The 25626-nt window shown below is 47.3% G+C and overlaps 1 protein-coding gene across 13 annotated transcripts in view; it reads right to left on the reverse strand.

The window, feature by feature from the left end:
* LOC131575635 (homeobox protein Hox-A3) overlaps positions 1 to 25626 on the reverse strand; it is a 51799-nt gene that overhangs the window by 1396 nt on the left and 24777 nt on the right. Inside the window, exons 2-6 of one of the 13 annotated variants that reach the window (XM_058831341.1) lie at positions 23879 to 24067; positions 20131 to 20212; positions 10824 to 10914; positions 8349 to 8937; positions 379 to 598 (exon numbers count right to left, since the gene is read on the reverse strand). In XM_058831341.1, the coding sequence (XP_058687324.1) occupies positions 379 to 598; positions 8349 to 8820 (692 nt within the window). In that variant the 5' untranslated portion in view covers positions 8821 to 8937; positions 10824 to 10914; positions 20131 to 20212; positions 23879 to 24067. Of the gene's footprint in view, positions 1 to 378; positions 2523 to 5089; positions 6863 to 8348; positions 8938 to 9597; positions 10049 to 10823; positions 10915 to 11776; positions 12152 to 12466; positions 12915 to 16207; positions 16485 to 20130; positions 20213 to 22143; positions 22264 to 22433; positions 22565 to 22630; positions 22761 to 23878; positions 24068 to 25626 lie in introns of those variants that run through there. The other 12 variants (XM_058831342.1, XM_058831340.1, XM_058831346.1 and 9 more) reach the window with 12 other exon arrangements.

Below are 25626 nucleotides of genomic sequence, written 5' to 3' on the forward strand. Positions count from 1 at the left end.
CTGCGTGCCCCTCGGCCACCTCCGCCAAATCGCTGCCTCCAGCTCCCCAACCTCCCCACACCAGAGCAAACTTTATATTAGCCATACCGCAATTTATAATTAATGCATCAGCTGCTTAGCTGAGCGGGAGCAATCTATCACTCTTCATTACTGTCAAATATCCTAACTCTAGGACGGCGAGACAAGAGAGGTCAGCTCCAACTCAAATAAATCATCCCGCATTAGGCAAGTTTGGGGAAAGTTTGGGTTTCCATCGAGCCCCGCCAGCTCCGTCCTTCCCGCCCGCCCGCCCTCCGCCTCGTCCCCCCGCGAAGCCGGGGGGATGCGGGGAGCCAAAATATCGGCCCGGCGGGGCTGGCGGCACGTCTTTGGACTGACCTTTGTGGCTGAGGCAGGCAGGTCCAGCGGCTGAGGCGGAGGCCGAGGCGGGCGGCAGCGAGGATCGCTTGGACGCCTTTTTCTCTTTCATCCAGGGGTACTCCGGGGGCGGCGGGGCTCCGGCGGGGCCCGGGCTGCCGCTGCGGCCGCGGGGGCTCGCCTTGGGGCGACCGCCGCCGCTGTGGCGAGGGTGGCTGCCGGGGTTCAGGCTGGGGATGGTCTGCTCGAAAGGAGGAGGAATCAGTGTCGAGTGTGAAAGCGTCGAGTTCTTGATTGATGAACTTTGAAATGTATCACCGACAGGGGGAAAAGATGTCAGGCACTCAGCAAGCGATGGCTGGCTATTGATAAAACCGATCTCTCGCTCAAATGCGAAATTCATGGCCTTCAACTGGCAGCCCCCGCGGAGAAAAAGTTCCCTCGGATTCAGGGGCCTCGGGGGGAGGGGAAGGCCCAGGAAAAAGGAGAGAGAGGAGAAAAAAATATAGCATAGAAGATCGCTGGTGGGGTGTTTTTTTTCTAATTCACTGATTACAGCCGTATGGGGACCGTGCTACTATTAAACTATTGAATTCATGGAGACAAGGTTGAAATTGGACCGAATTGGCTGTCACATGATTGCCTCTGCCCAATGACAATTTGGGCTTTAATCAAAAGAAGCCACTGTCTGTTTGATTGATCCAAAAAAGTCGGGAAGGAACGCCTCATTGGGGGCCAGAAAGGCTTTATTTACACTTTTTTTTAAAAGGGGAAATGATATCTCGAGTATCTATCCCCTTGGCGTCCTAATCTGAAATGATCGGGGGTGGGGAGGAGGGTGCGTGTGCGTGGATATGTTTGTGAGAGAGGCTAGGAGTGAGTGTGTGTGTGTGTGCGTGTGTGCGTGTGTGTGTGTGTGTGTGTGTGTGTGTGTGGCTGCTTGTCCTGCAGCCTGCTGCCTTCCTCGCATCCACCCGCACACTCTTCTCTCATTGTTTGGGACTGTCAGGAAAACGCTTTGCACCTCACAAATCATTTAAGCACCTCAATCTGACGCCTTGAGTCATTAACAAAGTAATCCATTAATCTTCAAAGTTTTGACACCGTCAGGCCCCCGCATAAGAAGTTGCACCCAGGCAGGAGTCTGAAGCAGAGGGTCTTGATTTTTTCCTAGGAATAGCACTTCTTCCAAAACTAGTTTCTCCTTCCCGACTCAGCCTCAATGGGCTCCTTTGTAATTTTTGTTTGTTTGTTTGTTTTGCTTTGTGTTCTTGTTTGATTTTTTTCTTTCTTCCTTTCTTTCTTTTTTCCTTTTTTTTTTTTTTTTTTTTTTTTTTTTAATTCCCCCTCTTTTTTTATGGTGGCTATCGGGTGTACAGTGCGGAGAACAATCGGTCGCCGGTGCTGAGCCATTGTTTATCGGGATCTTCCTCAGCAACCTTGCTTCGAGGGGAAGAGTCACATAGGCAGCAGCCCTGGCGCTTCATGACTTCCCTCTCCAGTTGGCTTCCCGGGATTGGACCGTAACACATAACCCTAGGAGAACCTCTCTGGGCGAGCCAAATCGCGAGGCTGCAAACGCGTCTGGCTGCTGCCTCTTAAAAAAAAGTATATATCCCGTGCCTTAGCTTGCAAATGATACTCCCGTCTGCTGGCATAATTTGCTTAATAACCGTAGTAAGCTGGGTCTGGTGAGTATTTTCGATTACCAGAAAATATATGGGCTGGTAGCGGGTTTGTTTTCAAGGGGCCAGACAGAGCGAAAATGCTGCGGGGTTCTGACTTGAGAGACGGCACTCGCCTCCGATGCTTGGCTCTTACCGCCGCCGCTTCCAGTCACCCCTGCCAGGTCGAGGCAAGTCCCGAATTTGGATGCTTTTGGCATAGTTTTCCAACCATGCTGAGGCGACAGGGAGAGTGATGACAATGATGGCCACGATCACCAACCCGATGAATCCTATGGTCACAGCCGCCCTAGAGAGTCAGGATGGGGCTTGCTTGCCCGCGGAGCCCGGGGTGCACGGCGGGGTGGGGTGCGCTGGGGGCCGGGGGGAAGGTGCTTCCGAGCCGCTCTCTGCGTCCTCCAGGAGACAGAAACCCTCGCCAGCGCGATGAGGTGCCGTCTCGTTTTATTTTCGGAGTTGCCAAACAGGGGTCGGCAACCGCCTTCGTAATTATATTTAAAAAAAAAAAAAAAAGCAAAAAAAACAACATTAACCCCCCCCCCAAAAAAAAAACAAAAACGGGGGGGGGAATAGAAAACAAGACCCCAAGCACTCAGTGGATCAGTCTGCGTCCAGTCTGCACGAAGCGCATTTTAAAAATCGGTTTTAAGTTAATGCACCCACAAGATATAGCATATCTGCGAAGGCATTGGAGAGAGGGGGAGGGGAGGGGCCGAGAGGCTTTAAATGGGCTTTTTGGTGGTTGCTTGTTTAAATAAAATATAGAACGAGACTTGTCATTTAATCCCTCAAAAGGGATGCCTTACAAATATCGATGCTGTTGGAAAATGCAAGGGGTTTAATTTTCTTGCTTTTAGTCCAAACAAAGCTCTGGTGGTGTCTGCCCGCGATCAATCTTGGCCGCCAAAAGGTTTGACAGCTACTGGCCCTTAAGAACACATTTAAAGCTTCTTGCTCTTTCCAAGATCAAATGTGGCCGTGAAAAGAGGCAGAGCAAGAAACGCAAGTAAACAAGGAAAAAAGCTGCTTTTAAAATATGCTGGCAGAGGACTGGGCTGCTTGTGGGAAAAGTCCGGTTTTATTTTGCTTCTTGGTGCCTACGTTTTCTTTTCTCTGATTTCTCCTTTTTCCCCTCTGGAAAATACTGGGACTAAGAGCAGGATGACAAATAATAAAGAGAAAGGTTTGGACTTTAACCAGGCTTTGTGAGAGAAACCTGTGTGGGTGTCTCTATTCTGCACATTTGTTTCTTGTGGTCAGTCTAATACAAAAACCACCTGGAACAAAACCTTTGCAGAAAGGACGCGAAATTCTTGGGAAAATCAATTACTGCTGCGTCCAGGGGAATATTTTCATCGGACGAATCTTAAATGCAAAATTACAAACTCTTATTTGCAACCTACAGGCTCTGAAAAGAGGATTGAATATGGTTTATGGAAAGAAGGGGGGGGAAATCGCCTGTATTTTTCTTTCTTCGGGGTGGGAGGGGAGTGAAACGCCAACTTCCTTCTATTTGAACATTTTCCTAAATGTAATTCGTGGTGCTAAAGGAACCACGCAGTAAGTATCGTGACTGTACCGTTACCTTTTGTTGTATCTAACCTAACTGATCCGACAGCTGCGGGGGGGGCGGCTTGAATTTTATACGGGCGCTCCTTTGAAACGAGCATTGTCTTGCAATGTTGCAAAAATGCTTCTTTTGCCTACAAAAGTAATAATCAGTCGCTGGTCTGTATTGGGTAATAATCAGGTTTCAGTGAAAAATATTAGCCTACATAGCCTTTCCTTCCACGGTTAAATGTCTATATATACAATAAACAGCAGAGTATAAATCTATTTGCTATCCTTTTCTTTGACTGGGCATGCTTTATCTATTTATGCAGAAAAGCTCTATATAGATTCACGGATGCATGACAATGTTTCAGCATCAGGCAAGGATGGTTCTGGGAACAAGGTAAAGCCCAAAGATTAATAATATTTCAGCATGAGACCAAAATGGCGACATTTTTTTTCTGTGCTCTAAAAGATACAGATGGTGAACAGCGTGCGTTATTATCTACACAGCATAGGAATATGTCTTTATAAACGTGCAGGGGTATATTTTACCTAGTCTATTAAGGTCCGTTTTGATTTATCTTTCAAGTTTCAATCTAAAAATTACGGACATTTCGCCTGAAAGGAAGAAAAATCGGATTTAAGCACAAGCTTGCGGGTTTCTCCGTTCTACCTCGAGCCGATTCGGACCGGGGACCCCTACGGGTGCCCGTTTGGGGCCGGGACCGTCTCCCTTCTACAGTACCGTGTCCCCCCCACCCCTACACAAACACACACCCGCACACACATCCGCACCCCCCCGCAGGAAGAAACGGAACACAAGGCTCCCCTCCCCCACACCTTCAGGCTGCCGTGGGAGGAAAGGCGGCTCAGCAGAAATGAAATCAGTAAAATACATATATATAAAATTAATTCGGAGAAAAAAAATAGTGCAAGGAAAAGGTAAAAAATCCAATTCTTAAAGGAGAAGGGAGGAAGGGCGGGGGTAGCGAGTGGAAGTAGAAGCAGAGCGCGCATCACCCCCCAGCGCATTGGCGGTTCAGGCAGATCCTGCTCTCCCACCCTGCTCCCCGGTGCTGCCGGGGCTCCGCAGCCTCGGCCGCCCGGCTCGGGGCTCCAGCCCAAGGACCAGGAGAGCGCTCCGAGCCCGTACCCACGCGGGGCTTTATGCTGCGCTCCGGTGCCTGTGCTTCCCACACACGCTTGTACAGGCGCACGCACACACACACACACACACACACACACACACACGGCGCTGCTCCGTGGCCGATCCCCCGGCGGAGCCCGCGGGGAGGGGGCGATCCGCGCCCGCCGGGCACCGCGCAGCGGGTGCGGGAGGAGGCGGCGGCCGCGGGCCCTCAAACCCTGCTGGAAGAAAGGGAAGAAGAAAAGAAAAAAAAAAAAGAAAAAAAAAAAAAGGAGAGAGAGGGGGGAAAAGGAAAATCTCTCTCCCTGCCTATGAAATGCTGAAAAGGCGTCTCGGGGCCCTTCGGGTGAGCAGATCCTCGTGTAAGTTTACAGACGAGTTTCCTAGCTCCCCACGTCACGAAGGGCTCTCCATTCCCCTGCGCTGCAAAGAACATGTTCTTAACTCTTTATTATTCAGAATAAAAACTTTATTTTTTTTTTTTTTCCAGAACGTGAGCAGCAAGGAATGTATAACTTTCAAAACAAATCTAGCCTTTTCAGCTTCACACACTTTTTGCCTAGCTGGATGTTACAAGCATAAAGTATTCAAACCGCGATCTTTTTTTCCCAGATTTTATTGCATCGTCATCATCATTATTATCACTATTTTTAATAAAAGGAGTTAATAGTTTCCTTTCAAATGATAATTCTAACACGTGCCGATATGCCATCTAATATATGGCCTCCTGAATATTCAGGGTACAGATATTTTATATATATATAAATATGAACAAATGGGGATAAATAAAATTTTAAACACTTAGATTATTCAATGTTTGCGAAAAAAAAATATAAATAAATCTGAATGTTCACCAGCATACACACATTGAAAGACTTACACGTATCAATAATTGTCCAGGAAGTCCCTGTCCAAGCGCTTTTGATGTCTTTCTTGCTATTTAAAAGAAGTGCAATAAAAAAAATTGCTTCCCCGTGGGATCAATCATGTACGAACAAATTCACATTTAAGAATTCCTTTTATAGAAAATTTGTTCATATACCCTGTTTTGATAAAAGTGTAGAAGGTAAAGTATAAAGCCTCTGCATACTCCCAAAGTGAGACACAAGGCTACAGTTCAAGAAGATAAATATCCACTAGTGAAACTATAGAGCAATTCAAGCAACAAATATTGCTACGTCACATAAACTAGAAAACGCTTTTACGAAAGGAAACAAAACAAACCAAAACGAACAAAAGAAACGAGAAGGGAAGGGGAGGGCACATTTTGGGGGGAGGAGAGAGAAGGGAAGGGATGAGTACTTTCCAAAACTTGGGGGCTTGGTGTTCCTCTTAGTGACTCCTGTCTCTTACAGATGAGTGAGTTTGGGCGCTTCCTGAATTCTTCCCTGAGAAGGATGGTGAGCGGTAAGGTCTGTGTATGTTGGATGCGGATCACAAGGTCCATGGTGGTGATTGTTGGCCATTGGCCCAGCCCCGCTGTAGTCCATGTTGGCAGAGGGAGGATGAGGGAGATGAGTTAGACCAAAGATGGAAGGCCCAGAATTGGTCATGGTCTCCACGTAGTTGCCCCCTACATAGACGGGGCTTCCCTGTATATGTGGATTCCCATAACCGTTGCCTTGAAGAGGATGAGTATCATATTCAGGTGTCACAGCTGCTGTCCCCGTGTATCTCTTTTGAGGAGGTGGGCAATTATTAAGAGGAGCAGTATACGATGCAGGGATGCCATAGGTGTTTTGATGAGGCTTGTTAAATGGTGGAGGCGACTGGGGCTCGTAGGGGACACTGTTTACTAAAGAATGCATAGAGTTTAGATATCCCCCAGCAGCTGGAGGGACTGGGCTTCTGCTTGGGGACTGTCCTCCTGAAGAGGTCATCATACCCTTTCCCTTTTGATCCTTTTTGTATTTCATTCTGCGGTTTTGAAACCAGATTTTGATCTGTCTTTCTGTGAGATTGAGCAAATTAGCCATTTCTACCCTTCGTGGCCTGCAAAGGTACCTATTGAAGTGGAACTCCTTTTCCAGTTCTACCAGCTGGGCACTTGTGTAAGCTGTACGGGCTCGCTTAGAAGAGGCTTGCCCTGGAGGGCTTTTATCACCAGCACAACTCTCACCTATGTAAATCACACAAAGAACACAATCAGCATGGTGAACCTACACACGGCAACATGAGAAAACGGCCAGCAACACCAGCATGTGGACAGTCCAGCTCCCAAAGTCAAGATGGATGCCCATGCGTGCAACGTGTGCTCCCCCATGGCATGAGCTCAGCTGCACCAAGCCCCAAGCCTCAAGAGTTCCTTCACCTCACTAGTGTCACTATATGACTACACTTGCTTCCCTTAAGAATGACAGCATGCAACATATCTTGAGTTTGGTAAAGAGGAGCAAGGAAGGTTCAGGGAAACACAGTGAGGTTTAGAAACTCTGAAAGTGAGCCAGTGGCTCTGCTGACAGAGTGGGATCAGGGTCTTCAAGAACTAGTTGTTCTCCATTGCAGTAAAGACCTAAAGCCCTTTTTTTTCTGAAAACATGTGTACATATATCTATATATCGATATAGATCAGCTACAAATGCCTGAAAGTTAAGTATCTACAATAGAAAATTTTAACATATAAATATAGAATTGTCAGTATAGTGGATTTTTTATCATGTCTGGTATATAGCATGAGCATGTGGTAGTGATTGGGAAGTATAATATATATAAAGAAGAACATCCGGTATCTAGGCTTGCATACAGGTATAGAGATATATTTAAATGTTGCTGCTTTTTTAATAAAATAAATACATGATATGGAAGGCTGTAAACAGCAGTGTTACCACAGCTTTAAAAAGCAGACTGGCAAAACATTTGCCAAAGTTTTGAACTCTATTTCCAAGGAACATTTAAGCAAAAAAGAAGTCAGAATAAGCCTGACTTCTGAGCTTTGGAGCTAGCGCTGGTGTTATCAGTTTGGGTTTCCTTGAGTAATAAAAGCGTTGATATACACTTCCATCCCTCAAATAACATTTTATGGGCTGAAGTTTATAGCACTTCAGAATGATTTTTGTTTACCAGGCTTGTAACTTTGCCAATCAGCTTATTAAAATAGGAAGAGGTTCTGCCTGCACGCAGGGCATTGATCCTGCCTGCACATGATTATGAGCTATTTTATTCCCGTTACACTTCAGCAGAGATAGGTCACTGTCTTATTAATCTAACAGCACCATGCCAACAAAGTACTCGGGACAAGCCTCTGGCTTAAGGCCTGGGCTGCTCCACTCTGACATGATTTACTGAAGGGGGGATTACCTAAGAAATGTGATAGATGCTGGAGGGCACAAGTGGTTCTGCCACTAGGAAGCAAAGTCAGTTCAGACCCATTCTGCAAGGCTGGGAAAGTTTTGTATGGGTTTTTTTTTTTTCACTTAGCTCCCCTCAGTGAATAAGCTGAGTGATGCCATGCCCTTTCCAAAAGTTTCATGGGGTCAACACAGAGGGTAAAAAAAACCCCACCCTCCCCTCCCTGAAGTGAAGGTGGGTAAGACAGCCCTCCTCCTCCCCACCAGATGCAAAGTCAGCCCAGGAGTACCCAGGGAGAGGGGTAGCATGTTTCATACCTGAACTGGAACTGCTGTTTTTCTGCTTTGTGTTTTGCCGAGACTCCTTCATCCATGGGAATATCTGTTTGGAAACGGTGGGTGAGTTAAGAGCTGGGCTCTTGGTAGGGTTGGCCGGGGCAGGGTTGCTGCTGGCATTTTGAGATGGTGAGGTGGAGGACGGAGGTGGAGGTTGTGGCTGCTGGGCTGGAGGCGGTTGCGGTGGAGCCTGTGGGTCAGTGAGGCTGGGGGGCTGGAGAGTCTGGCTGGGGAGGGTCCTCATGCAACTCTCACTGATGTCATTGGCCTTGTGGTGGGACACAGAGCTGCCAGGGGACTGGAGGGAGCACGCGGGGCGATGGTACTCAGTTTCCACAAGTGATGAAGATGGAGGATATTGCTGCTGACTCGCATTATAAGTGAAACCATTTGCTCCTTGGTAGGGGTAGGCACCATAGATTGCAGAGCTGTCGTAGTAGGTCGCTTTTTGCATTTCGTTGTTTCCCAATATTTATTTCGCAAACTGACAGGGTCTTGACACCCTTGGAGAATAACATTGGCACCCCTCTGTCACGTGGCGTTCTTCCTCCAATGGCCTCTCCGGGCAGACCTGGGGTGTGGGGAGAGCAGAGCAGGGTGAAGAAATGGTACAAATCCATCTTACTTTCAATAGCTAAGTGACATGAAAGCCATAAAAGAAAAAGTGGTCAGCAATATTTAGCAGCATGACTTGGCCTCAGGCGTGGAGCATTTCGATATAAAAGCTGCCTGGATTTACTGGCAGCTACAAATATGTGCTTTGCTGCATCGGGATAGAGGCTTTCTAGGTTTGTTTTTTTTTTAATATTTCTTTCTTCCTAAGGAGCAGAGCAGGCGGGTTGATCGTTTATCACCAAGAGGCTGTTTTAATACCGGTCTCTGAGATAAGGGTGATCGAGGAATCGGTAATGCAAAGGGGCTGGGCTATTACCTCAGTCCAACTCTAAGATCAAACCCTCTCCTTTAACCAGCATCATTTTATTTTTAGCCTTTCTCTCCTGGTTACGGCTCTTCATACAACTTCAAAGAAATATACGAGATGGTTCTTGTCTACGTGTGTCAGGGGGCAGGAGCGGGGTGGAAAGGTTTGCTAGGCAGAGATATTTAAACACCCCGAACCCAAGTGATGGATCTTGGCTTGTCTATGAAATGCTCGATAGGAAAATAAACGAAGCCAGCACCTTCTCCCCTCTGTGCCCGCACACCGCCCTGAGCCGCCTGGGTCACGCACCCTGGCAGCGGTGGTTTCTGCCCGGGTGAGCTCCGCCCGCTGCTCACAGCGGCTCCTCTCGTTCCTGAAGCGTGGCTGGAGCCGCTCCACAGAGCCCCCGAGCCTGCCTCCCACTCGCGAGTGGGTCTGGAGCCTCAACTGCACCCGGCGCTGTGCAAAGCCCCTTCAGCGAGGCCAGCAGGGGCGGTGGATGGTTTGGTTTTTTCAGCAGTTATTTTCAAGACACTAACTTTTCATGGAATCAGCCAGATCCTACCTGTTAAAACATGATGGATTGGGGGAAAAAAACACACCAGAAACCTGAAAAACCAGCGTTCATCTCCATGACCACGGCTTGAACTTTCCTTCCAACTTAGCGATAATAGGTTCTGTCTTGGAAACTGCTATGTAATTTGATGTATGAGGGTCACTTGGCTGGGGAGAGGGTGGACACAAACCCAGAGAATGCTTCTCCTGCCCGGGCGAATCCCTTCCCCCCACTTCTTTTTTTTTTTTTTTTTTTTTTTTTTGTCACACATCCTCTTTTCTTCCCTCCCCCCTGCCCCCCCCCCCAATTAAAACCTACTCGTCACCTGCCTGAAAATAACCAATTAAAAAATCGCCCGTATTAATGAGAGAGGAGACCTGTGTATAACCTCCGATCTAGGAGGTGTTTCCACACGCACTCACATTGTTCTCAGAAACTGAAGTGTGTTCCTCACCGTCCCCCTAACCCCTTGCTGGCAAATAACCACGTCTTTCAGATCAGAAGAGCCTCTTTCCTTTAACCACTTTCCCTGTACTTAAGCAGCTGGATATTTCCCCCCTAAAAACATCTAACAAGGACAAATGCTTAGGGGCGAAAAGCCTTACACAACACAAGCACCAAACGAGCTCATTCTACGCCTTTCAAGTTATACAAGTTCTTAGAAAACAGTATTCCCTTTGTTAGATCGTAACAAAATGAAGGTAACACACCTACGGCAGGGCGGTTACCCTGTTATTGCACTAATCAAGCTCTTTGGATGCTATTAAGCTAATAAGCCGATGGAGATCTGAGGCGTATACACAATTTCCAGCTCCTCGCCTCTCCTTCCCTGTGCTATCGAGGCCTGGTGTGATTTTTCTCAATTCCTTTGAAAGAGAGACCATAGACACCACTAGCAGAGGAGAAGGAGGAAACAATCAGCCAGCGGTGATTTCACAAAGGCACCCGCCTTTCATGACCGCGACACCAAATATTTCACCTTCCTTCTGCCGCTGCGAAGTTTTGTGGCGCTGGCAGGACGCGCAGCACGGAGCGAGGATGCGGGGTGCGCTGCTCCCGTAGCTGCCGGCCTGCAGACAATAGGCAACTTTACTTGGAAGGCAAAATATTATTGGAGCTTCGGCCGTCTGCCAGCAAGTAAAAAAAACAAAAAAAAACAAAAAAAAAAAAAACAGATCCCGAGTTTGGGTTCGCCAAGTTAATCACTTCCTACAAAGTTATAGAGAAGCGGGGGTAACCTGAGGAGCTCCCGGTCATTCCAGGAGAAAGTGGGAATAGCGCGATTAAGAGCGACAAACGACCACGACAGCGTCCTAACGGGAAAGGGGAGAGGAGGTGGATTTACCACCCCAGCCGGTGCCTGGGATGAGAAAAGCTCTCCTCTCTCCTTCGAAGACAAAAAGGCAGGTCTTACAAACACAAACGGGCCCCCAATCTTTCCAATGCCTGTTTTATCGGCTCCATCTCGGTTTGTGCAATACACGGCTCTGCACTTTACCAACTTCTCTCCCCCCACCCAGACAGCCCAGAAACAGCAGATGAAAGTTGCTTGAGGAGGCAAGTCCCCTTGGTTTCTCTCACTCCCCACTTCAGCTCTCCTTCCTTGCGCTTCCCCCCTTCCCAAGCACATCAGATCTTTACCCTGTAACTCCCAACCGAGCCCCAAATTCTGACTCTAGGACGAAAAACCAGGCAGCCCCCCTGAAAGATTTCCTGAAAGATAAAGACAAAGTTGAGGGAAGGTGGGGGGTGGGGGGAAGAGAGGAGAGAGAGCTGCCTGAACACGAAGTGTAAGGGTATCAGTCACTGCCTGGAAGGAAGCCCCAGCTTGTGAACTCTTCTTGAACCGACATTTAAGTCTACGGTCATAAATCACTGGGACATAAACTCCGCCATTCACGACTGATAGCAGCGTATTTGTGGCCTGCTTACCTTAACTTCTGACGACTGAGGCGGAAGCCAGCATGCTCGCTCGCTCTCTCTCTCTCTCTTTTTTTTTTTTTTTTTTTTTTTTTTTTTGGAGGCGACACAAGCCAGAGAGCAGGGGCTGTCTGCCCCAACTCGATCCCTTTGGCCGCGGGGTGGGCACCGGCTCAGGGCTCAGCTCATCCGCAGCCGGCACCCCCCGGCCGGGAGGGGCGAGTCCTGCCCCGCACGGGATGGGGTCGGCTGCTCCTCACACCCGCCTACCCCGCTCCCCTGACGCTTCAGGCTGCGCACCCCACCCCGAGCCGGTCCCCGGCGTACCGGGCTCCCCCTGTGCGGGCCACGGAGGACGGAGATGTTTCCCAGGGCTGCTCTGGGAAGGGAAAGGAGAGAGAGGGAAGGAGGAGGGGGGGGGGGGGGGGCGGGGGGGGAGTTGGAGTGGGAAAAAAAAGGAAAATATAAAAAAAAAAAAAAAGGAAGGAAGAAAGAAAGGCAGCCGCCTGGGGAAGCATGGGGCAGGGTGGGGGCTGGGGAGGGAGCGCAGGAGCACGGCAGTGAAGGAGTGCGGCCCCCCCGCACCCGGGCGTCACCGAAGTCCAGGAAAATTATGCTAATGAAGACAAACGGCGCTCACAAAGAGTCGCTCTCACCAGCCTCCAGGGTGCTGCTGTGGGGCTTTGAGTTTGTCCCTCTTACCGGTGGGCTTGGGGGGCAGCTGCAGAATAGCCCCTCTACCGCTCCCCACGGCCGGTAGCCCCGCACAGCCCCGGCTGAGTCCCGGGGAGGGGAGCAAAGCCCGGAGAGCCAACCGAAGCCCACCAGGATCCCCGCTCTGGGCAATGCTTTCAGAGCCACGCTGGAAATCATTAGAGTTACTAATTATTAACTCATGCATGCGTGAACGCACACACACACAGATGTACGCACAGACACCCCCCTGCCCCCCTGAAATATCCCCAGCTCCCGGGACGGGCACAGAGGCGCTCACGCACGCACATGTGCTGCACAGACGGCTCGGGGTGCCCGCAGCACCCCGTGGGGACTCGTGGGAGGGAGCCTCGCGTGGACGCGGGCCCGGAGCCTCTCAGCTCGCCCTCGCCCGCTTCCAGCGGCACCGCTTCTTTCCTCAGTGCCGCGGGGTTTGGGGGTGCTGTTGTCCCCCCAGCTTCCTGCGACAAAAACACGGCGGCGACCGTGCAAACGAGAACTTAAACAAAGTTGCAGATCCTGCCCGTGTGGCAGACGGTAACGGGGCTCTGGGCTCCGTGCGTTAAGAGGAGCCTGCGAATAAAATCTAGGTGTAAACTTGACGTTACTTCGTTAATTAAGGCATTATAAATATAACTAGTCCGTTTAAAGCACGAGGGAACCCAGCGTCATCTTTAAACACAAACAAAGCGAGGGGGAAGCGAGAAATAAAAAGCACTATAAGGCTGGGGTGGCCTCTTACGCATACCAATGGTTTTTGTCATTTATGGCTATGCAAGATTTATGACTTCGTGCACCAAAGCTGTAAACAGAGCACTAAAACAGAAAACACTTGCTCCTTATGGCATAAGTGAGAAGGCACCACATGAAAGGGGAAGCGGCCAGCGTAGGAGGAGAGAAGAGGCAAAAATCCTTCGTATGCGTTTTGCTTCAAACAATCCTGTGAATGTTGCTTTGGAAGAAAAAAAAAAAAAAAAAAAAGTCTTTTTAGTCAATAATCAACCCCACACTTTCTTCTGAAACTGCTGATCTGCCATTCGCCCACTTGCCCGGCCAAATACTCAGAGACAGCGCTGCGCCCCGACGGAGCCCCCCGGACTGGCGAGGAGGATTTGGACAGGGAGAGAAAAGATGGGGACTGCCGAAACCTGCGGACACCGGGGAGCCTCCCTGTTTGGGGGGCCCCGCCGAAAGCCGGCCGAGTTTTTCCTAGGAGCGCGCTTCAACTTGGGAGCCATCTCCAGCTGGATATTCTGACTAAATGTCTGTATTTAAGAACGGGGAACGGGAAGCGGGGGGAGGTTTTTTTAAAAATGAAAGGATATGTAAGGACTTTAATCGTGAGAACCGGAGTGGTTCATAGGAATATGGAAGTGTTTCTTCCATTCATCTTACTGCCTGCAAAGAGTATTTTGTGAGATTTCTCCAATTAGTCCCGTTTCCCCACGCCCCCTCTCTCCCCAAAGAGGTAATTTTAAACATGAGAAGATGATTATTTTTTTTTATGTCTCCTATGATGTCGGGATAAGTGTCCCAACGCACAGATCCCCGCTGCTTTTATCTGTCTTTCCCTCCCAGAGGCCGAATATTTTCTTTCTGCTCCATTCCGCGGAGAAAGATAGGGCTGAGCTCGGGGAGGGACGGGCAGTGTTTGGGGCTGATTTCTGAGCAAGAAATGACCTGCCTTTTCTCCCCGAAGAGTCCCACTCTGTGGTACTCCCTCCCGTCCCTCCCCCCACCTCCCCCGAATTACTATTTTCCGAATAAAATAATGCCTGTAAAGCGCCTTGTCCTTGGATGCCCCGAAATGGAAGCAGGCAGCACCATAATTCAGGGCTGGTTCTGGGGAACCTCTTACAGACGAAATAGCAAGGCAGGGAGTTGAGGGAGAAGGGGGACAGTTCTGAAAGTGGTGCCTGTCCAAGTCGTTAGAGAGTTAGAAGACGATATCAGCTGAATTGGAGAAGGACTGGACAATCGAAGAAAGCCGTGGTCAGTCTAAATTGTTGTTTATATTTTCTAACACTAGAGAGGCAACGCACTCTTTGCTATTTTCTCAACAGACTGAAGTTATTTACACAACTCGCCGAAATCCCCCTTTCCTCCAGAACTCTTCTTGCTTTCTTTTACTCTAGAGCAGGACTATATTATTTATGAGTGTTTTAACTGGGTCAATATGCATCCAAACTGGGTCATAAATCAGAGGAAAGGCTGCCAAGTAATTTAGCTGCAATTAAAGCCTGGATTTTATTTTTGAGGCACATTTTGGCCCATTTCAAAATACGGCAACGCCAATCTTTGCTTTTAGACACACAGATGGGAGCAAAAGAGCTCTGCTTCCCTTGCTGAAGAAAGAGACACCGTGCTTCAGTGTGGAAATAAGGGGAAATATTTTTTGGGGTCAGTTCTGCTTCGAGAGCCGCTTTAAAGAGCAGGAAAACGTGATAACATCCCCAACATCACTCTGAAGGTCTCTGCAGAACGGCCGCGAATAGCTCCGAGTGGAAATAACCTTTTTTTTTTTGTTGTGCTCTCACTGGAGTTTTTATCATCGTTCACTTTTCTCCCTCTCTTTCTGACCCCTTAGAAGATGAGCAAGTACAAACAGCGCGTAACTGGACAAAAAATGGCTCAACAGGAATAAACGAGGGGCATGGAGAGAGCTGGAGGAAAGCGAGTCCCAGGGCTCCAACCTTTCCCAAAGCCGGGACACACCGGGGAAATAGGGTTTCATTTAGCGTTTTGCCCTCTTTGAATAGCCAAGCGATCTTTATTTTTTGTCATTTGAAGTTGCATTTATATCTCTGCATTCATATTGATAAGTATACGCAAACACATATTTTTATATATGGATATATCTATATTTATGTAAGCAACGGCATGGATATTAATTTAGAGCTAGTGTAAGTTCTCCTAGAAGATACTTTCCGCTCCTCTCCTTTTTATTCTCTCTTTCCAGATGCCCATTCAGAGAAGCAGAATAAACCTCCACATTTTCAAGGCTGATTTATTGTTAGAAGCCGTGCCTGGCTCTTGGTTCAGCTCCTTCTCACTGCGGAGAAATAAAGAGGAGCGCCTTGGCTCATTTGGGAAGGGGAAGCTTTGCCATGGAGCTGAGCACTCATGCAGCGCTCCTCGCACAATAAACAAAGTACCACTAAAGCATCATAAATAAAATGGCAGCACGATCGCACAGTCATCGATTTACGGAGCGGCAGCGGCCGAACAAACACCCATAAAACAACAACCACCGCCGCACACTCGAGCACGACCCCGACCGAGGAGCATCACACACCCCCCACATCGTTTTCTCCAACTTGCCCAAATACGTAAATAAATAAACACACAAACACACAAATAAAATAATAGAATAAAATTAAGGGGGGAAATATTCAAACACGACAGTAAAAGAGGCTTCCCATCTCTAGCCGGTCATAAATAATGTTAAAATGGCAATCGAGGGGCTGTAGCGGAGGCAGCTGGCCATCAACAGCAGTGTGGGATCTCTATGGAGAAAAATAAATAAAGAAGCAAACTCTGCCTGCTCTGCTCGCTGCAAGGGTAGAGTTGAATATTTACCACAGCAAATTGAAACAAAGGGGGAAGCAGCCTGGCTCCGGGTGCACACACACCCGCACGCACACACACGCACTCACTCCAGCCTCTGCTACTGACCTTTGCCTCGAACAGCAATAACTCACCACATAAATGAACAATCAACGGAAATACCTTAAAATAAAATCCATCCTTTCTAACGAAGCATTTCGTCCTCTCGGCTCGACAATAACCTTTCCATAAGGAACGAAAGCTGTCAGCGAAATGGCCAGCTCTTGTGGGGACGGTGATGGGGGCAGGAGAAAAAAAAAAAAATAATAGAAAGCAGTGCTTGCTCTGAACAGAAACTGGAAAAGCGTAATCGCAGACGGAGCCAGACCGGGTCTCCACTCCAAATGCCACAATAATGCGCTGTATTATGTGCTCACGTGGTCATACGTCAACTTAAATCCTTTTATTTGAAATAGGGAATCATTGAAGGAACAGGGTTTCTTAGCGCGAGCCTTCGCTTTTTAAAGCTTTAACCCAATATTTTAAAGAAGAGTTTTAAGGGAGGGGGGGAAAAAAAAAATCTAAGAGATGCAGATGACTATGGGGGGAGATTGGTCCGATTCTCTTTCCTCCCACACCAATATCTCTTTACACAAAACCCATTGGAAGGTAAGAGGAATTCTTATAACGCTGCTCTTCGATACTTAGCCTAATTAACCGGCGTTTGTTCCCCAGGCCCGCCACTCTGCTCCACGTCGCATGTCCTTTGCGAGCCCCGAAGAAAGCCCAAATCTTAATGCTATTATTTCCAGCCCCCTTCTAAACGGGACGATTACCAGCCTTCCCCCCACCCCCAGCTCCCTCTACCCTGCCATTGTACAGGGCTTGCTCAACTCCCACACGCTACATCAGGGCTCCTGTAGAAACTAAAAAGACCTGTAATTACCTGACAAAGGCAAAAAAGAGTCTCTTCTAAGAGGCTAGTTGATTTTTGTCCTCGTAACACACTGTGAAGAATACACCTTTCTTCACTGGCGTGCTTCAGAATTTTGCAAAATCTTTTGGGACCTTGCTGTTAAACCTGTGCTTACGCATTTCCTATACAGCTAGTTTGAGTGATGCACAAAATTATAGGTTTCTAACGTTGGGGGAAAAAAAAAAAAATTGGGGAGGGGGGAGTTCTTTGCCTAAGGGGAAAAAATTAAGAAAAAAAAGGAAAAAAGCAAAGTTGTATGTGGCCCCTGAGCCAGGCTGCGTCGCCTGTGTGTGAACCCATCACATCTTCCCTGAAACACTGTTTAACTTGTGCTATTGACACAATAAGCTAAACAAACAAAAAAAAAAACCCTCCACTCACACAACTTTTCTGGAAGGAGTCACCAGATAGTTCACACTTTTAACGTGCTCCTGGCTCAGTTCTGTGACTCCAGCATTGTGCATCATCATGTATACACCCTTGCCTAAATCGCCATCTCCCAGGAGCTCTAAGAAGCTAACTACATATTCCCTCTTACAGTTTCACCTACACTTCATTGAAAAGAATGGAAGGAGTTTTCTTTTTAAAGATGACTTTCAGTGTTATGGACAAACCTTATTGTACTCTCGCCTGGATTGTAAAAGTGGGCCACTGGAATGTAAACCCATTCGTAACAGTGTACAGTAGTGGCATTGCAGCAAAGTCAGCATGACGTTACAGCAGGAGAAAACTTTGCAATTTTTCACATGGAAGTGACTAAGCTAGTACCAGGGTATACATATATTATCACTGACTAGGAACTGAAGTAAAAACTACAGACTTTTTTAAAAAAGAGGGGGCATCAGGCACACTCGACATGCCCGAATCTCTAACTATCAGCATGTCTGGTAACTCCACAGCTCTCATACTTATAGTACACCAAGACCGATATTTGCTTAAGATGGATTCACGGCTCTTTTAAATTTGGTGCGTTTACATCCCATAGAAGAAACACATAGAGAAGTTCTTCTGCAACAATGAAACTGAAATTAATGGGGAATGGAGCAGATGTTGAAAAAAAAGCAAATCAAGTCTTTCTTGGGGCTGTTGTAAAAAGTTATCGACTGCTTTGCGTCAAAAGTAGAAAGATGGCTTTAGAAGTTACAGTCTTGAGCAAATAGAAACTACAAAAGCAATAAATCACAATCATAAGTCATCTGAAATGCCTTAACGCTAGCTGTGGCTATTGGCTTCAAAACCCTGTTTCTGTGAACATCTTTATTGGTATTAATGGTCAAGTTAATCCTAAAACTACTGTTTAACAATTAACTTGGTGTATATAGTGGGGAAACTAATTAATTCTTAAGAAAAGTAACTTCTTGACGTGTGAATACCTTTCACAGAATGTGCTTTGGGAAGACAGAAGGGAGAGTCTGCCTAACTTTGTGCTGTCCTGAGTTGCAGCTGAAAATTATTCCCTTCCGCCGAATTTGGAGAAAGTTTTGTTTGCTCTAGTAGCGTGATTACGAGGTTTCAGATGCAAATTCAAGTGATCTTGCGAGTCGCAGGCGCTAGACTTCCCTCGCCACCCCATTTATTGCTTTGTTCCTGTTCCTGGACACTCAACGTTGTGTTTTATTACCTTGATGGTTTGGAGACCCGAAAGACTGTTTCTAGCAGAAAAAATGTGGAGCTTATCAGTAGGTGTGCTACTGATTTCTCTGTCCTTTATACACATGGCTTCGAGCTGAGTTTAAATTCCAGCCTCAGTAACAACAAACAGATCTGAGTTCGTAACGTGCCTTCATTAAGGGAGACCCTTTGTGCCCGTTCTGGCATTAATAGCCACTCTTAGCATTAATACTATTTAAAGTTGCCTTCAATAGAATTAGAATTTTTACTGTGCTTCAAGTTTACTTTTATGCCAGTTGGTAAGAGGTGTGCCTATCAGTCCCATGTGGAGATGAAATGGGAATCACCCGTACGATATAAGTACTTATTTCCTCGCTACCTCGAAAGATTTGCAATCTGCTGGGACGCAGAGCTGTTTACCTACATCCGTGCGTCTGATAAAGTTGGTCTTTGATCATTCCCAAGTAGATAAAAAGAGCAGCGTTATCGACTGTGCCCTTGTGAGAGGAGTTCTGCTCAGAATCAGCTGAGTCTGCCGGTGTTGGGTCAGTTAAGGAATCCCAAATATCTCTGCCCGCAATGCTGTGGGTACATGCCATCGGAGGAAGGTTCCTTCGTACCGTGTTTTCGCTTTCAATTTCCGAACACAAGCGTGAATAGACGTTTGCAGCGCCTTTTTGTAGTTAAGATTTAAGCAGCTCATTAAGCCAACACAAAGAGCCCTTGTAGTCCTGTAATTTATGGCCGTTTTAAAAGGTAGTAAAATACACTAATTGTACATCAACATCCAAAAAGGAGCAGGTAAATCTAGCAGGAATTTGAGCTAATTCTATGTAATCCTCCCCTTTCGACGGCCGGCATAAAAAAATATTGTCACTATGGAAAGCATTTCTTTTCTCCTGCCAGAGGACCAAGCACATCAAGGACTTCAGCAACTCCGAACCACCAGACACCGACCTCCACTCAGTGCAAAGCAGGCCAGGACGGACAAATACACGAAATTTATTCGCGAACCATTCTGTCGTATGCACGCAGACAAAAATCAGGTTTTCTAACATCCCCACATGCACTTCTCGTTTGCAGGACTGGCTGCGGAACTCCTCGAGGAGGAGGCGAACAGACAAGCCGCGAGAAGCAGCCGTTCAATACCGAACTGGCTCCAACCCTCTCTCCCTCGCCTGGTGCCTTTGATTTCAGAAGGAGCTAAGAACGGACAAAGAAATTCTCTAACTCTTTCGCTCTTCAGATGACTTTGCATCCTTCCTGTCCCCAATGCCTTTATAAGGATGGCGATCACTCAGGTCCCGTACACTTCTTTGTCTGCCCAGACACGCGCATTCACCACCCACGGAAGATGAATAGAGCCAATCCAGAAAAAAAATCCCAGCTAGGTTAAATATTTATCGCAACAACAACAAAATCTCATTCCAGCAGTCTTGTTCTTCATGCAGGTACCAGGCAAATCGCATTCTTACAGCTGCCAGCGGCGCAAAAGCAGCGGCCGCTGCCCGGCTCTTACCTCCTCCAGCTGCGCAGGGTTGGGCTGAGGCGCTCCCAGCTTCTTCCACCGCCCCGGCCGAGCGGCTTCGTTTCGGGGCTCCCTGTAAACAAGCAACAAACAGAGCCTTACCGGGGAGTGCAGGGGGAGGTATTTTGCTCCTTCATTGGCAATACATGCTTTGCCGGGTGCGCTGGGAGAGCCCGGAGAGGGGCGGGCGGGGATGGAGCGGGCTCGGGCTCCCGCGAGGAGCGTGGATTCCCACCCGGGTGAAGAGCACGGGGAGCTGAGAAATAAAAGCGTGCGGTTGTTTTGGTTGGGTTTTTTCCTTATTTTTTTTTTTTTCCCCGTAGACAGCTATGCCTTCTGTCTCCAAGTGTTTGGAAATATTGTCATTCCTAACTCTTGTTACATGAATGTCTGCTTTATTTTCCTCTGGGAAACCTTTGTTTAGGATCATTTAATCAAGAACAGACATTAAACACAAGTCGTGGTGTTCATCTCTGCTGAATAAAACTCGGAAAGGGTTCCAGTTTAAATGCGGGGCGTATTGTGGTTGGGCTTTTATTCAAACGGTTAGCCGGGGCCCAATCCTGCCACCACAAGCTCAGTAAGAGACTAACAATTGACCTCAGCGAAGCGGGATCGGGCCCAAATGCTTAAAAAAAAAAAAAAAAAAAAAAAAAAAGCCAGAAACGAAAAAACCAACATCACTGAAAGCCATTGACAGAAGGGGAAAAAAAAAAACCACCTGGGCTGCTTCTTTTCCCCTAAAACAAACAATATTGCTAAGCCCAAAAAGAGAATAGTCAGGTCATTTGCATGCCACTTACTGAATCACTTTTACATATGAATTTGTCACATACAATAATGTACCCCTGTATTCAGTCTTGCTAATAAAACCCATCTAACGCATCTTACAATCGAGAATAAATGTAAATGCTAATAATTAAATAACACCGTTCTTGCTGAAGGGTGTTATCTGAGCCCTGGAAATATTAAGTCTGTCTTGGGAGAACTTTTCGAGCAGATACTTTGCTTTGGTAATTTAGTAGTTCCATAATTACGCTAATAATTTTAAATTTGGTGTTGAACTCCAGTCTACATAAAATCATGCAATAATAGCCTACTAAACTGTTTATTGCTGTCTCATAAATTTGCAAGCGCTGACTGTTAAAATCTACTGGCAAACACAAAAGAAAATGGAAAGTTTGAACTGCAATCACAGAGCCCGGGAGCTGCTTCCTGGGGTTATTCTTAGCTCTACCTTTCCTTCCACTCGGCTTCAGCACAGGGGGAACCCCCTGGCATTTTAGGCTCAAAGTCGTACCTTAGTCGTTTTGATCCCTAATCAATAATCATGTTACAAACAGCAATAATCATCGATCAAGCGTGTCGTGACTGGGTTGTCCCACTCGTGTTAAATATGGAGCGTGTATCTGAAAATGGTGCCAGCGACTTTCTGTTATTTATTTTGGAGCTATTAGGTCACGCTACCATATTTTACACTGCCACGGTCCTTTAAAGTATGCTGTTTCTTTAAAGAGTTGTTAAGTAGCAATAAAGCACTTTACAAAAACTATGACTTTTTTCTTTCTTTTTTTTTTTTTTTTTAATTTGTTGTTACCCCAAACTCCAATATTCATTGCGGCACTCTAAGTTCGTACATAAATCGTTCAGACTAATGAGTCATAGAGAAATTCGTCCATGACTTTTCCTTTGCAATGCTCACTGCCTTTCCATTGCTTTTTTGGCCATGTATTAAGAGACGGTGATTTATTAACGCCAGGAAAATTGAACAAAGCAGGTCCTCCTGCACTGTGGCACCCAGCTTTCCACAGCGTGAATTAGAACATTATCAAGTGTGTTTGCCTCCGTAACACTTAATCACCAAAAGCCGTAATGTGACCACAAGGCAGCTAAAACAAAGATTTAACATTTCTAAATATTAAACTTGTTAAGCAAATGCTCAGCAGACAAAGCAAGCACAAACAATTAAAGTCATCAAGCTAGAAATACACACTACCTACTTACCAACACAGACCCTATTGCTTGCTTAAGAAGTTTAGAATCTTTCAAGATAAATCAGGTGGGGTTTTTTAAAGGGAAAAAAAAAAAAAAAAGAAAAGAAAGAAAAAAAAGGACAATAAAGAAAGAAAAACAAACTCCAGTAATAAGGAGTTGAGTTTCACTTCTGAGAGAATCACTCCTAGTGAGGACTGACGGCCACAGATCCATTCCTGACTATCTGCATTAATTATTTAATGAGTCACGTGACCCTAAAGATTAAAATTTCAATATCTCCCCCAGAACAGACGCAACACCTTTATCTGCGAGCGCAGGGATGCTCGTACTTGGGTCCTGTAATCTCTACTGCCTCTGACAGCTCCTCAGTTTCCAGGGAGAGCTCTGGGGCATTATTAACGCGGGTTTGTCCCGTTCTGCACAGCGAGCTGGGTCCGCTTTACCCCCTCCGCATCCCCCCCCGCCCCAGCTCCAAATGAATCGGTTGAACCCAGACCGTCATTGTCTGCAGCGGGGAGGGGGCTCTGCGCCGCTGGCAGGGGGACGGGAGAGCGGCAGGGCGGCACTGCACGGGCCGTCTTCCACGGGTGAGTGCTGCCTGGCCGGGGCCCGGGCGGAGCCACAAGGGCTGCCCGGGGCCGGAGGGAGGCGGCGGCGGAGCTTCCCCTGCCCACGCGGGGAGCCCCGAGCCCAGCGGCACCCGCGTGGGCCGGGCTTGGGCCCCCGCGCGGCACCGCGCAGGAGGGGACAGCCCTGGAGCGACAGCCCGGGGTCCCACCCCGCCGCGGCCCGGCCAGGCCGGGAGGCTGCGGACACGGCCGGAGCCTCCGCCTCCTCGGGGACGTGACGTGAGGGGTCCCGCGGCCGCGCCGCCCGCCCGGCTCGGCCGGAGCCGCGGGAACGGCGGGAGAGCCCGGGGAGAGCCGGAGTCCCACTGCAAACCCGTCAGGATCTCCGCCTGTGTGAGGGCTCCCCCCACCCCTTCCTCGTTTACAAACAGAGGACAAGAACACCTGGGACTGCAAGCACCCTAGGAGAGGGAAAAAAAAAAAAAAAAGAAAATAGAAAAAATAATCCTGGCATTGCGTAATCCCCCGATGCAGGATGGCCCTGGTTATTAAATACCACAAGGCGCTTGTCACAGTTCAGCTCCTCCTGTAATGAAACACCAGGTATAGCAAGAGCTTGCAGGAGAAACGAGGAGGGGGATCTTGGAAGAGGAGTATTTTTCTTGGTGGGTGGAGGGGAGGTGGGTGCCGGGGTTAACCGAGTGGCGTTCCCTGCTGACAGCAAATTGACTCCGAGGTGATTTGGTCTTTCTTTGAAATATTGACACACTTCCACTTCCAACGTTTTGAGCTGTGCTTGCCTTTGTGGCCAGAGCAGATAAATCCGTGTGTGAGAGACACCGGGAGAGCGAGAGAGAGAGGGAGGGAGGGGGGAAGAGACATTTAGGTCCAAGTGCCGGATTAAAAAGAATACTGTCTTTAAAGGTCAAGGGTTTGAAGGGTCAGTCTGCTCCTCTAAAAAAAACAATTAATGGGATAGAAAATTTGTCCTCTCGGTGAACTCCTGGTTGCCTTAGCAAAGGGAGCACAATGCGAGAATTTAAACAGGACGATGTAATTTTTGAAGTTATTGTAAAGATGGGAGGTATTGGACGGGGAGCAGAGGGCTCCCAGCCCGGGAGCAGCATTCTGCTCCCAACCAGGGCAGAAAGGGAAGAGAGGGAACAAGAATTTACCTTAAGCGATGATAATCTGCCATGGGGTATTTTGCAGTCCGCAGTTCAATCTCCAGATTCAAGAGAATGTACATTTTTTTATCAGACAGCCAAGATGCTGTGTCTTTACACATGACCACTTTTTTTTTTCCCCCAGGAAAATCCTTTGCGTCTTCACAGACTTTTCCAAGAGAATGCCTTTCAGAACCGCTGTTGAATTACAAAGAAGTATTTATTGTAGGAGGTGATTAATGATTCTCGCTAAAATTGCTATTTGCAGCGTGATTTCATTTCTCTTTACAATGGGAGCAAACCAGGTTTATACACATAGGCTGCACACTAAAGAAATCCTGCACTGCCAGTTAATATGTTTCAGCTGGAATTTTGCTCAGTTGTGCTAATTTTGGCTCTAAATACATTAAGGGACTCTCAAGCAATAAACCAAATGAAGAGTTACACATTTGCAGATAGTAGTTACCTCACTTACAGCTATATATTTTTTCCCTTTATAAGGAGACAATTGGCGACTCAGGATTTAGGAAACAGCAATGTGTGAGCAGAAATGCGCTTTTCAGGCCTGCTCCTTGGTCAGGTATGGGGACAGCCGTGTTTGCTGAGGGAGTTTACAGCTGCCACCTCCCTGATGCTGAACGTGTTCTGCCAGTGGCACGTTACATTTTTCTCTGGGATGGTACTTATTCCACGGCTAGGCGGGGATGCTGGCACAACCTCTGGAGCTTGGTGCTACCTCAACCAGGGGTGATGATGCCCTTAGTCCTGGCGGCCTCACTTACATGAAGACAAGATTCCAATAATCCATCTTGTATGTATTTGGGTGAGTAAATAAATAAGTATTGGCCTTCAGGTCTTCCCTGGAAGATTTACTAACACTGGAGCTCCTTTCCAAGACTTTTCCTACCCAGCTCAGTGCTAGACCGTGTTGTGAAAGCCCCAAGCTGTGCTCTGTTAGCAGCTCTGCTTTGCCCGAACTCCTTAGCTGCCTGGAAGCAGAAAGATGCATGGCCTGAGCTGGAACCAGTTGAATCCCATTTTGCCACGGTAGTTGTGACAATCTCAGTCACAAAAGCCTCATGAGTTGTATCCAAATTCATATGTCTACCAAGGCTTTCTCCACACATTTTGAAATAATCTTAAAACCAAAAAAAAAAAAGGAAATTGAAACAGAAAAGACAGCTTAAAAAGAAACTTCAGGTTACCGCTCATGTATTCCCCTTAAACAGTGCTAGTCAACTAAGAAATCATAATCAAGCGAAAATGAATGAATAAACCACGACTGGCTAAAGATTTTAAATGTTATCACGGCATGGGAGCTTATTGGCTCCCAGAAGAAGCACAGTTTCTCTTGTCAGGCAGCTGAAAACAGTGGTACGGCCAGCGGTGGAGTCAGACTCATTCTGTCTAAGTCAGCTAAAGAGAGCACCACTCACCTATACAATGAAGCAAGACCTTTCCTCATCCTGCAACGCAATTTTTCCCAGCCAGGCAAGTAGGAGTCAGGATGTTTTTCACCACATTTAAAATAACCATTACCTTATTGACAAGATGAATCCAAGTCAAAACAATGCATTAAACTGTTGTTTTCCATTTCTGATGCCAACACCAGTCAAGCACAAGGTGGATGAAACAGCACGTAGTGGACTTGTGTTTCAAGCGTTTAATTCTTTTGTACAGAATAATCTTTATTACTAGCATTTGGCACTGTTATACATTACACCAAAAATCCACAAATTGTACATGGACCCAAACTA

The sequence above is a fragment of the Poecile atricapillus genome, chromosome 2, assembly GCF_030490865.1.
Source record: "Poecile atricapillus isolate bPoeAtr1 chromosome 2, bPoeAtr1.hap1, whole genome shotgun sequence".
NCBI classification, from domain to species: Eukaryota; Metazoa; Chordata; class Aves; order Passeriformes; family Paridae; genus Poecile; species Poecile atricapillus.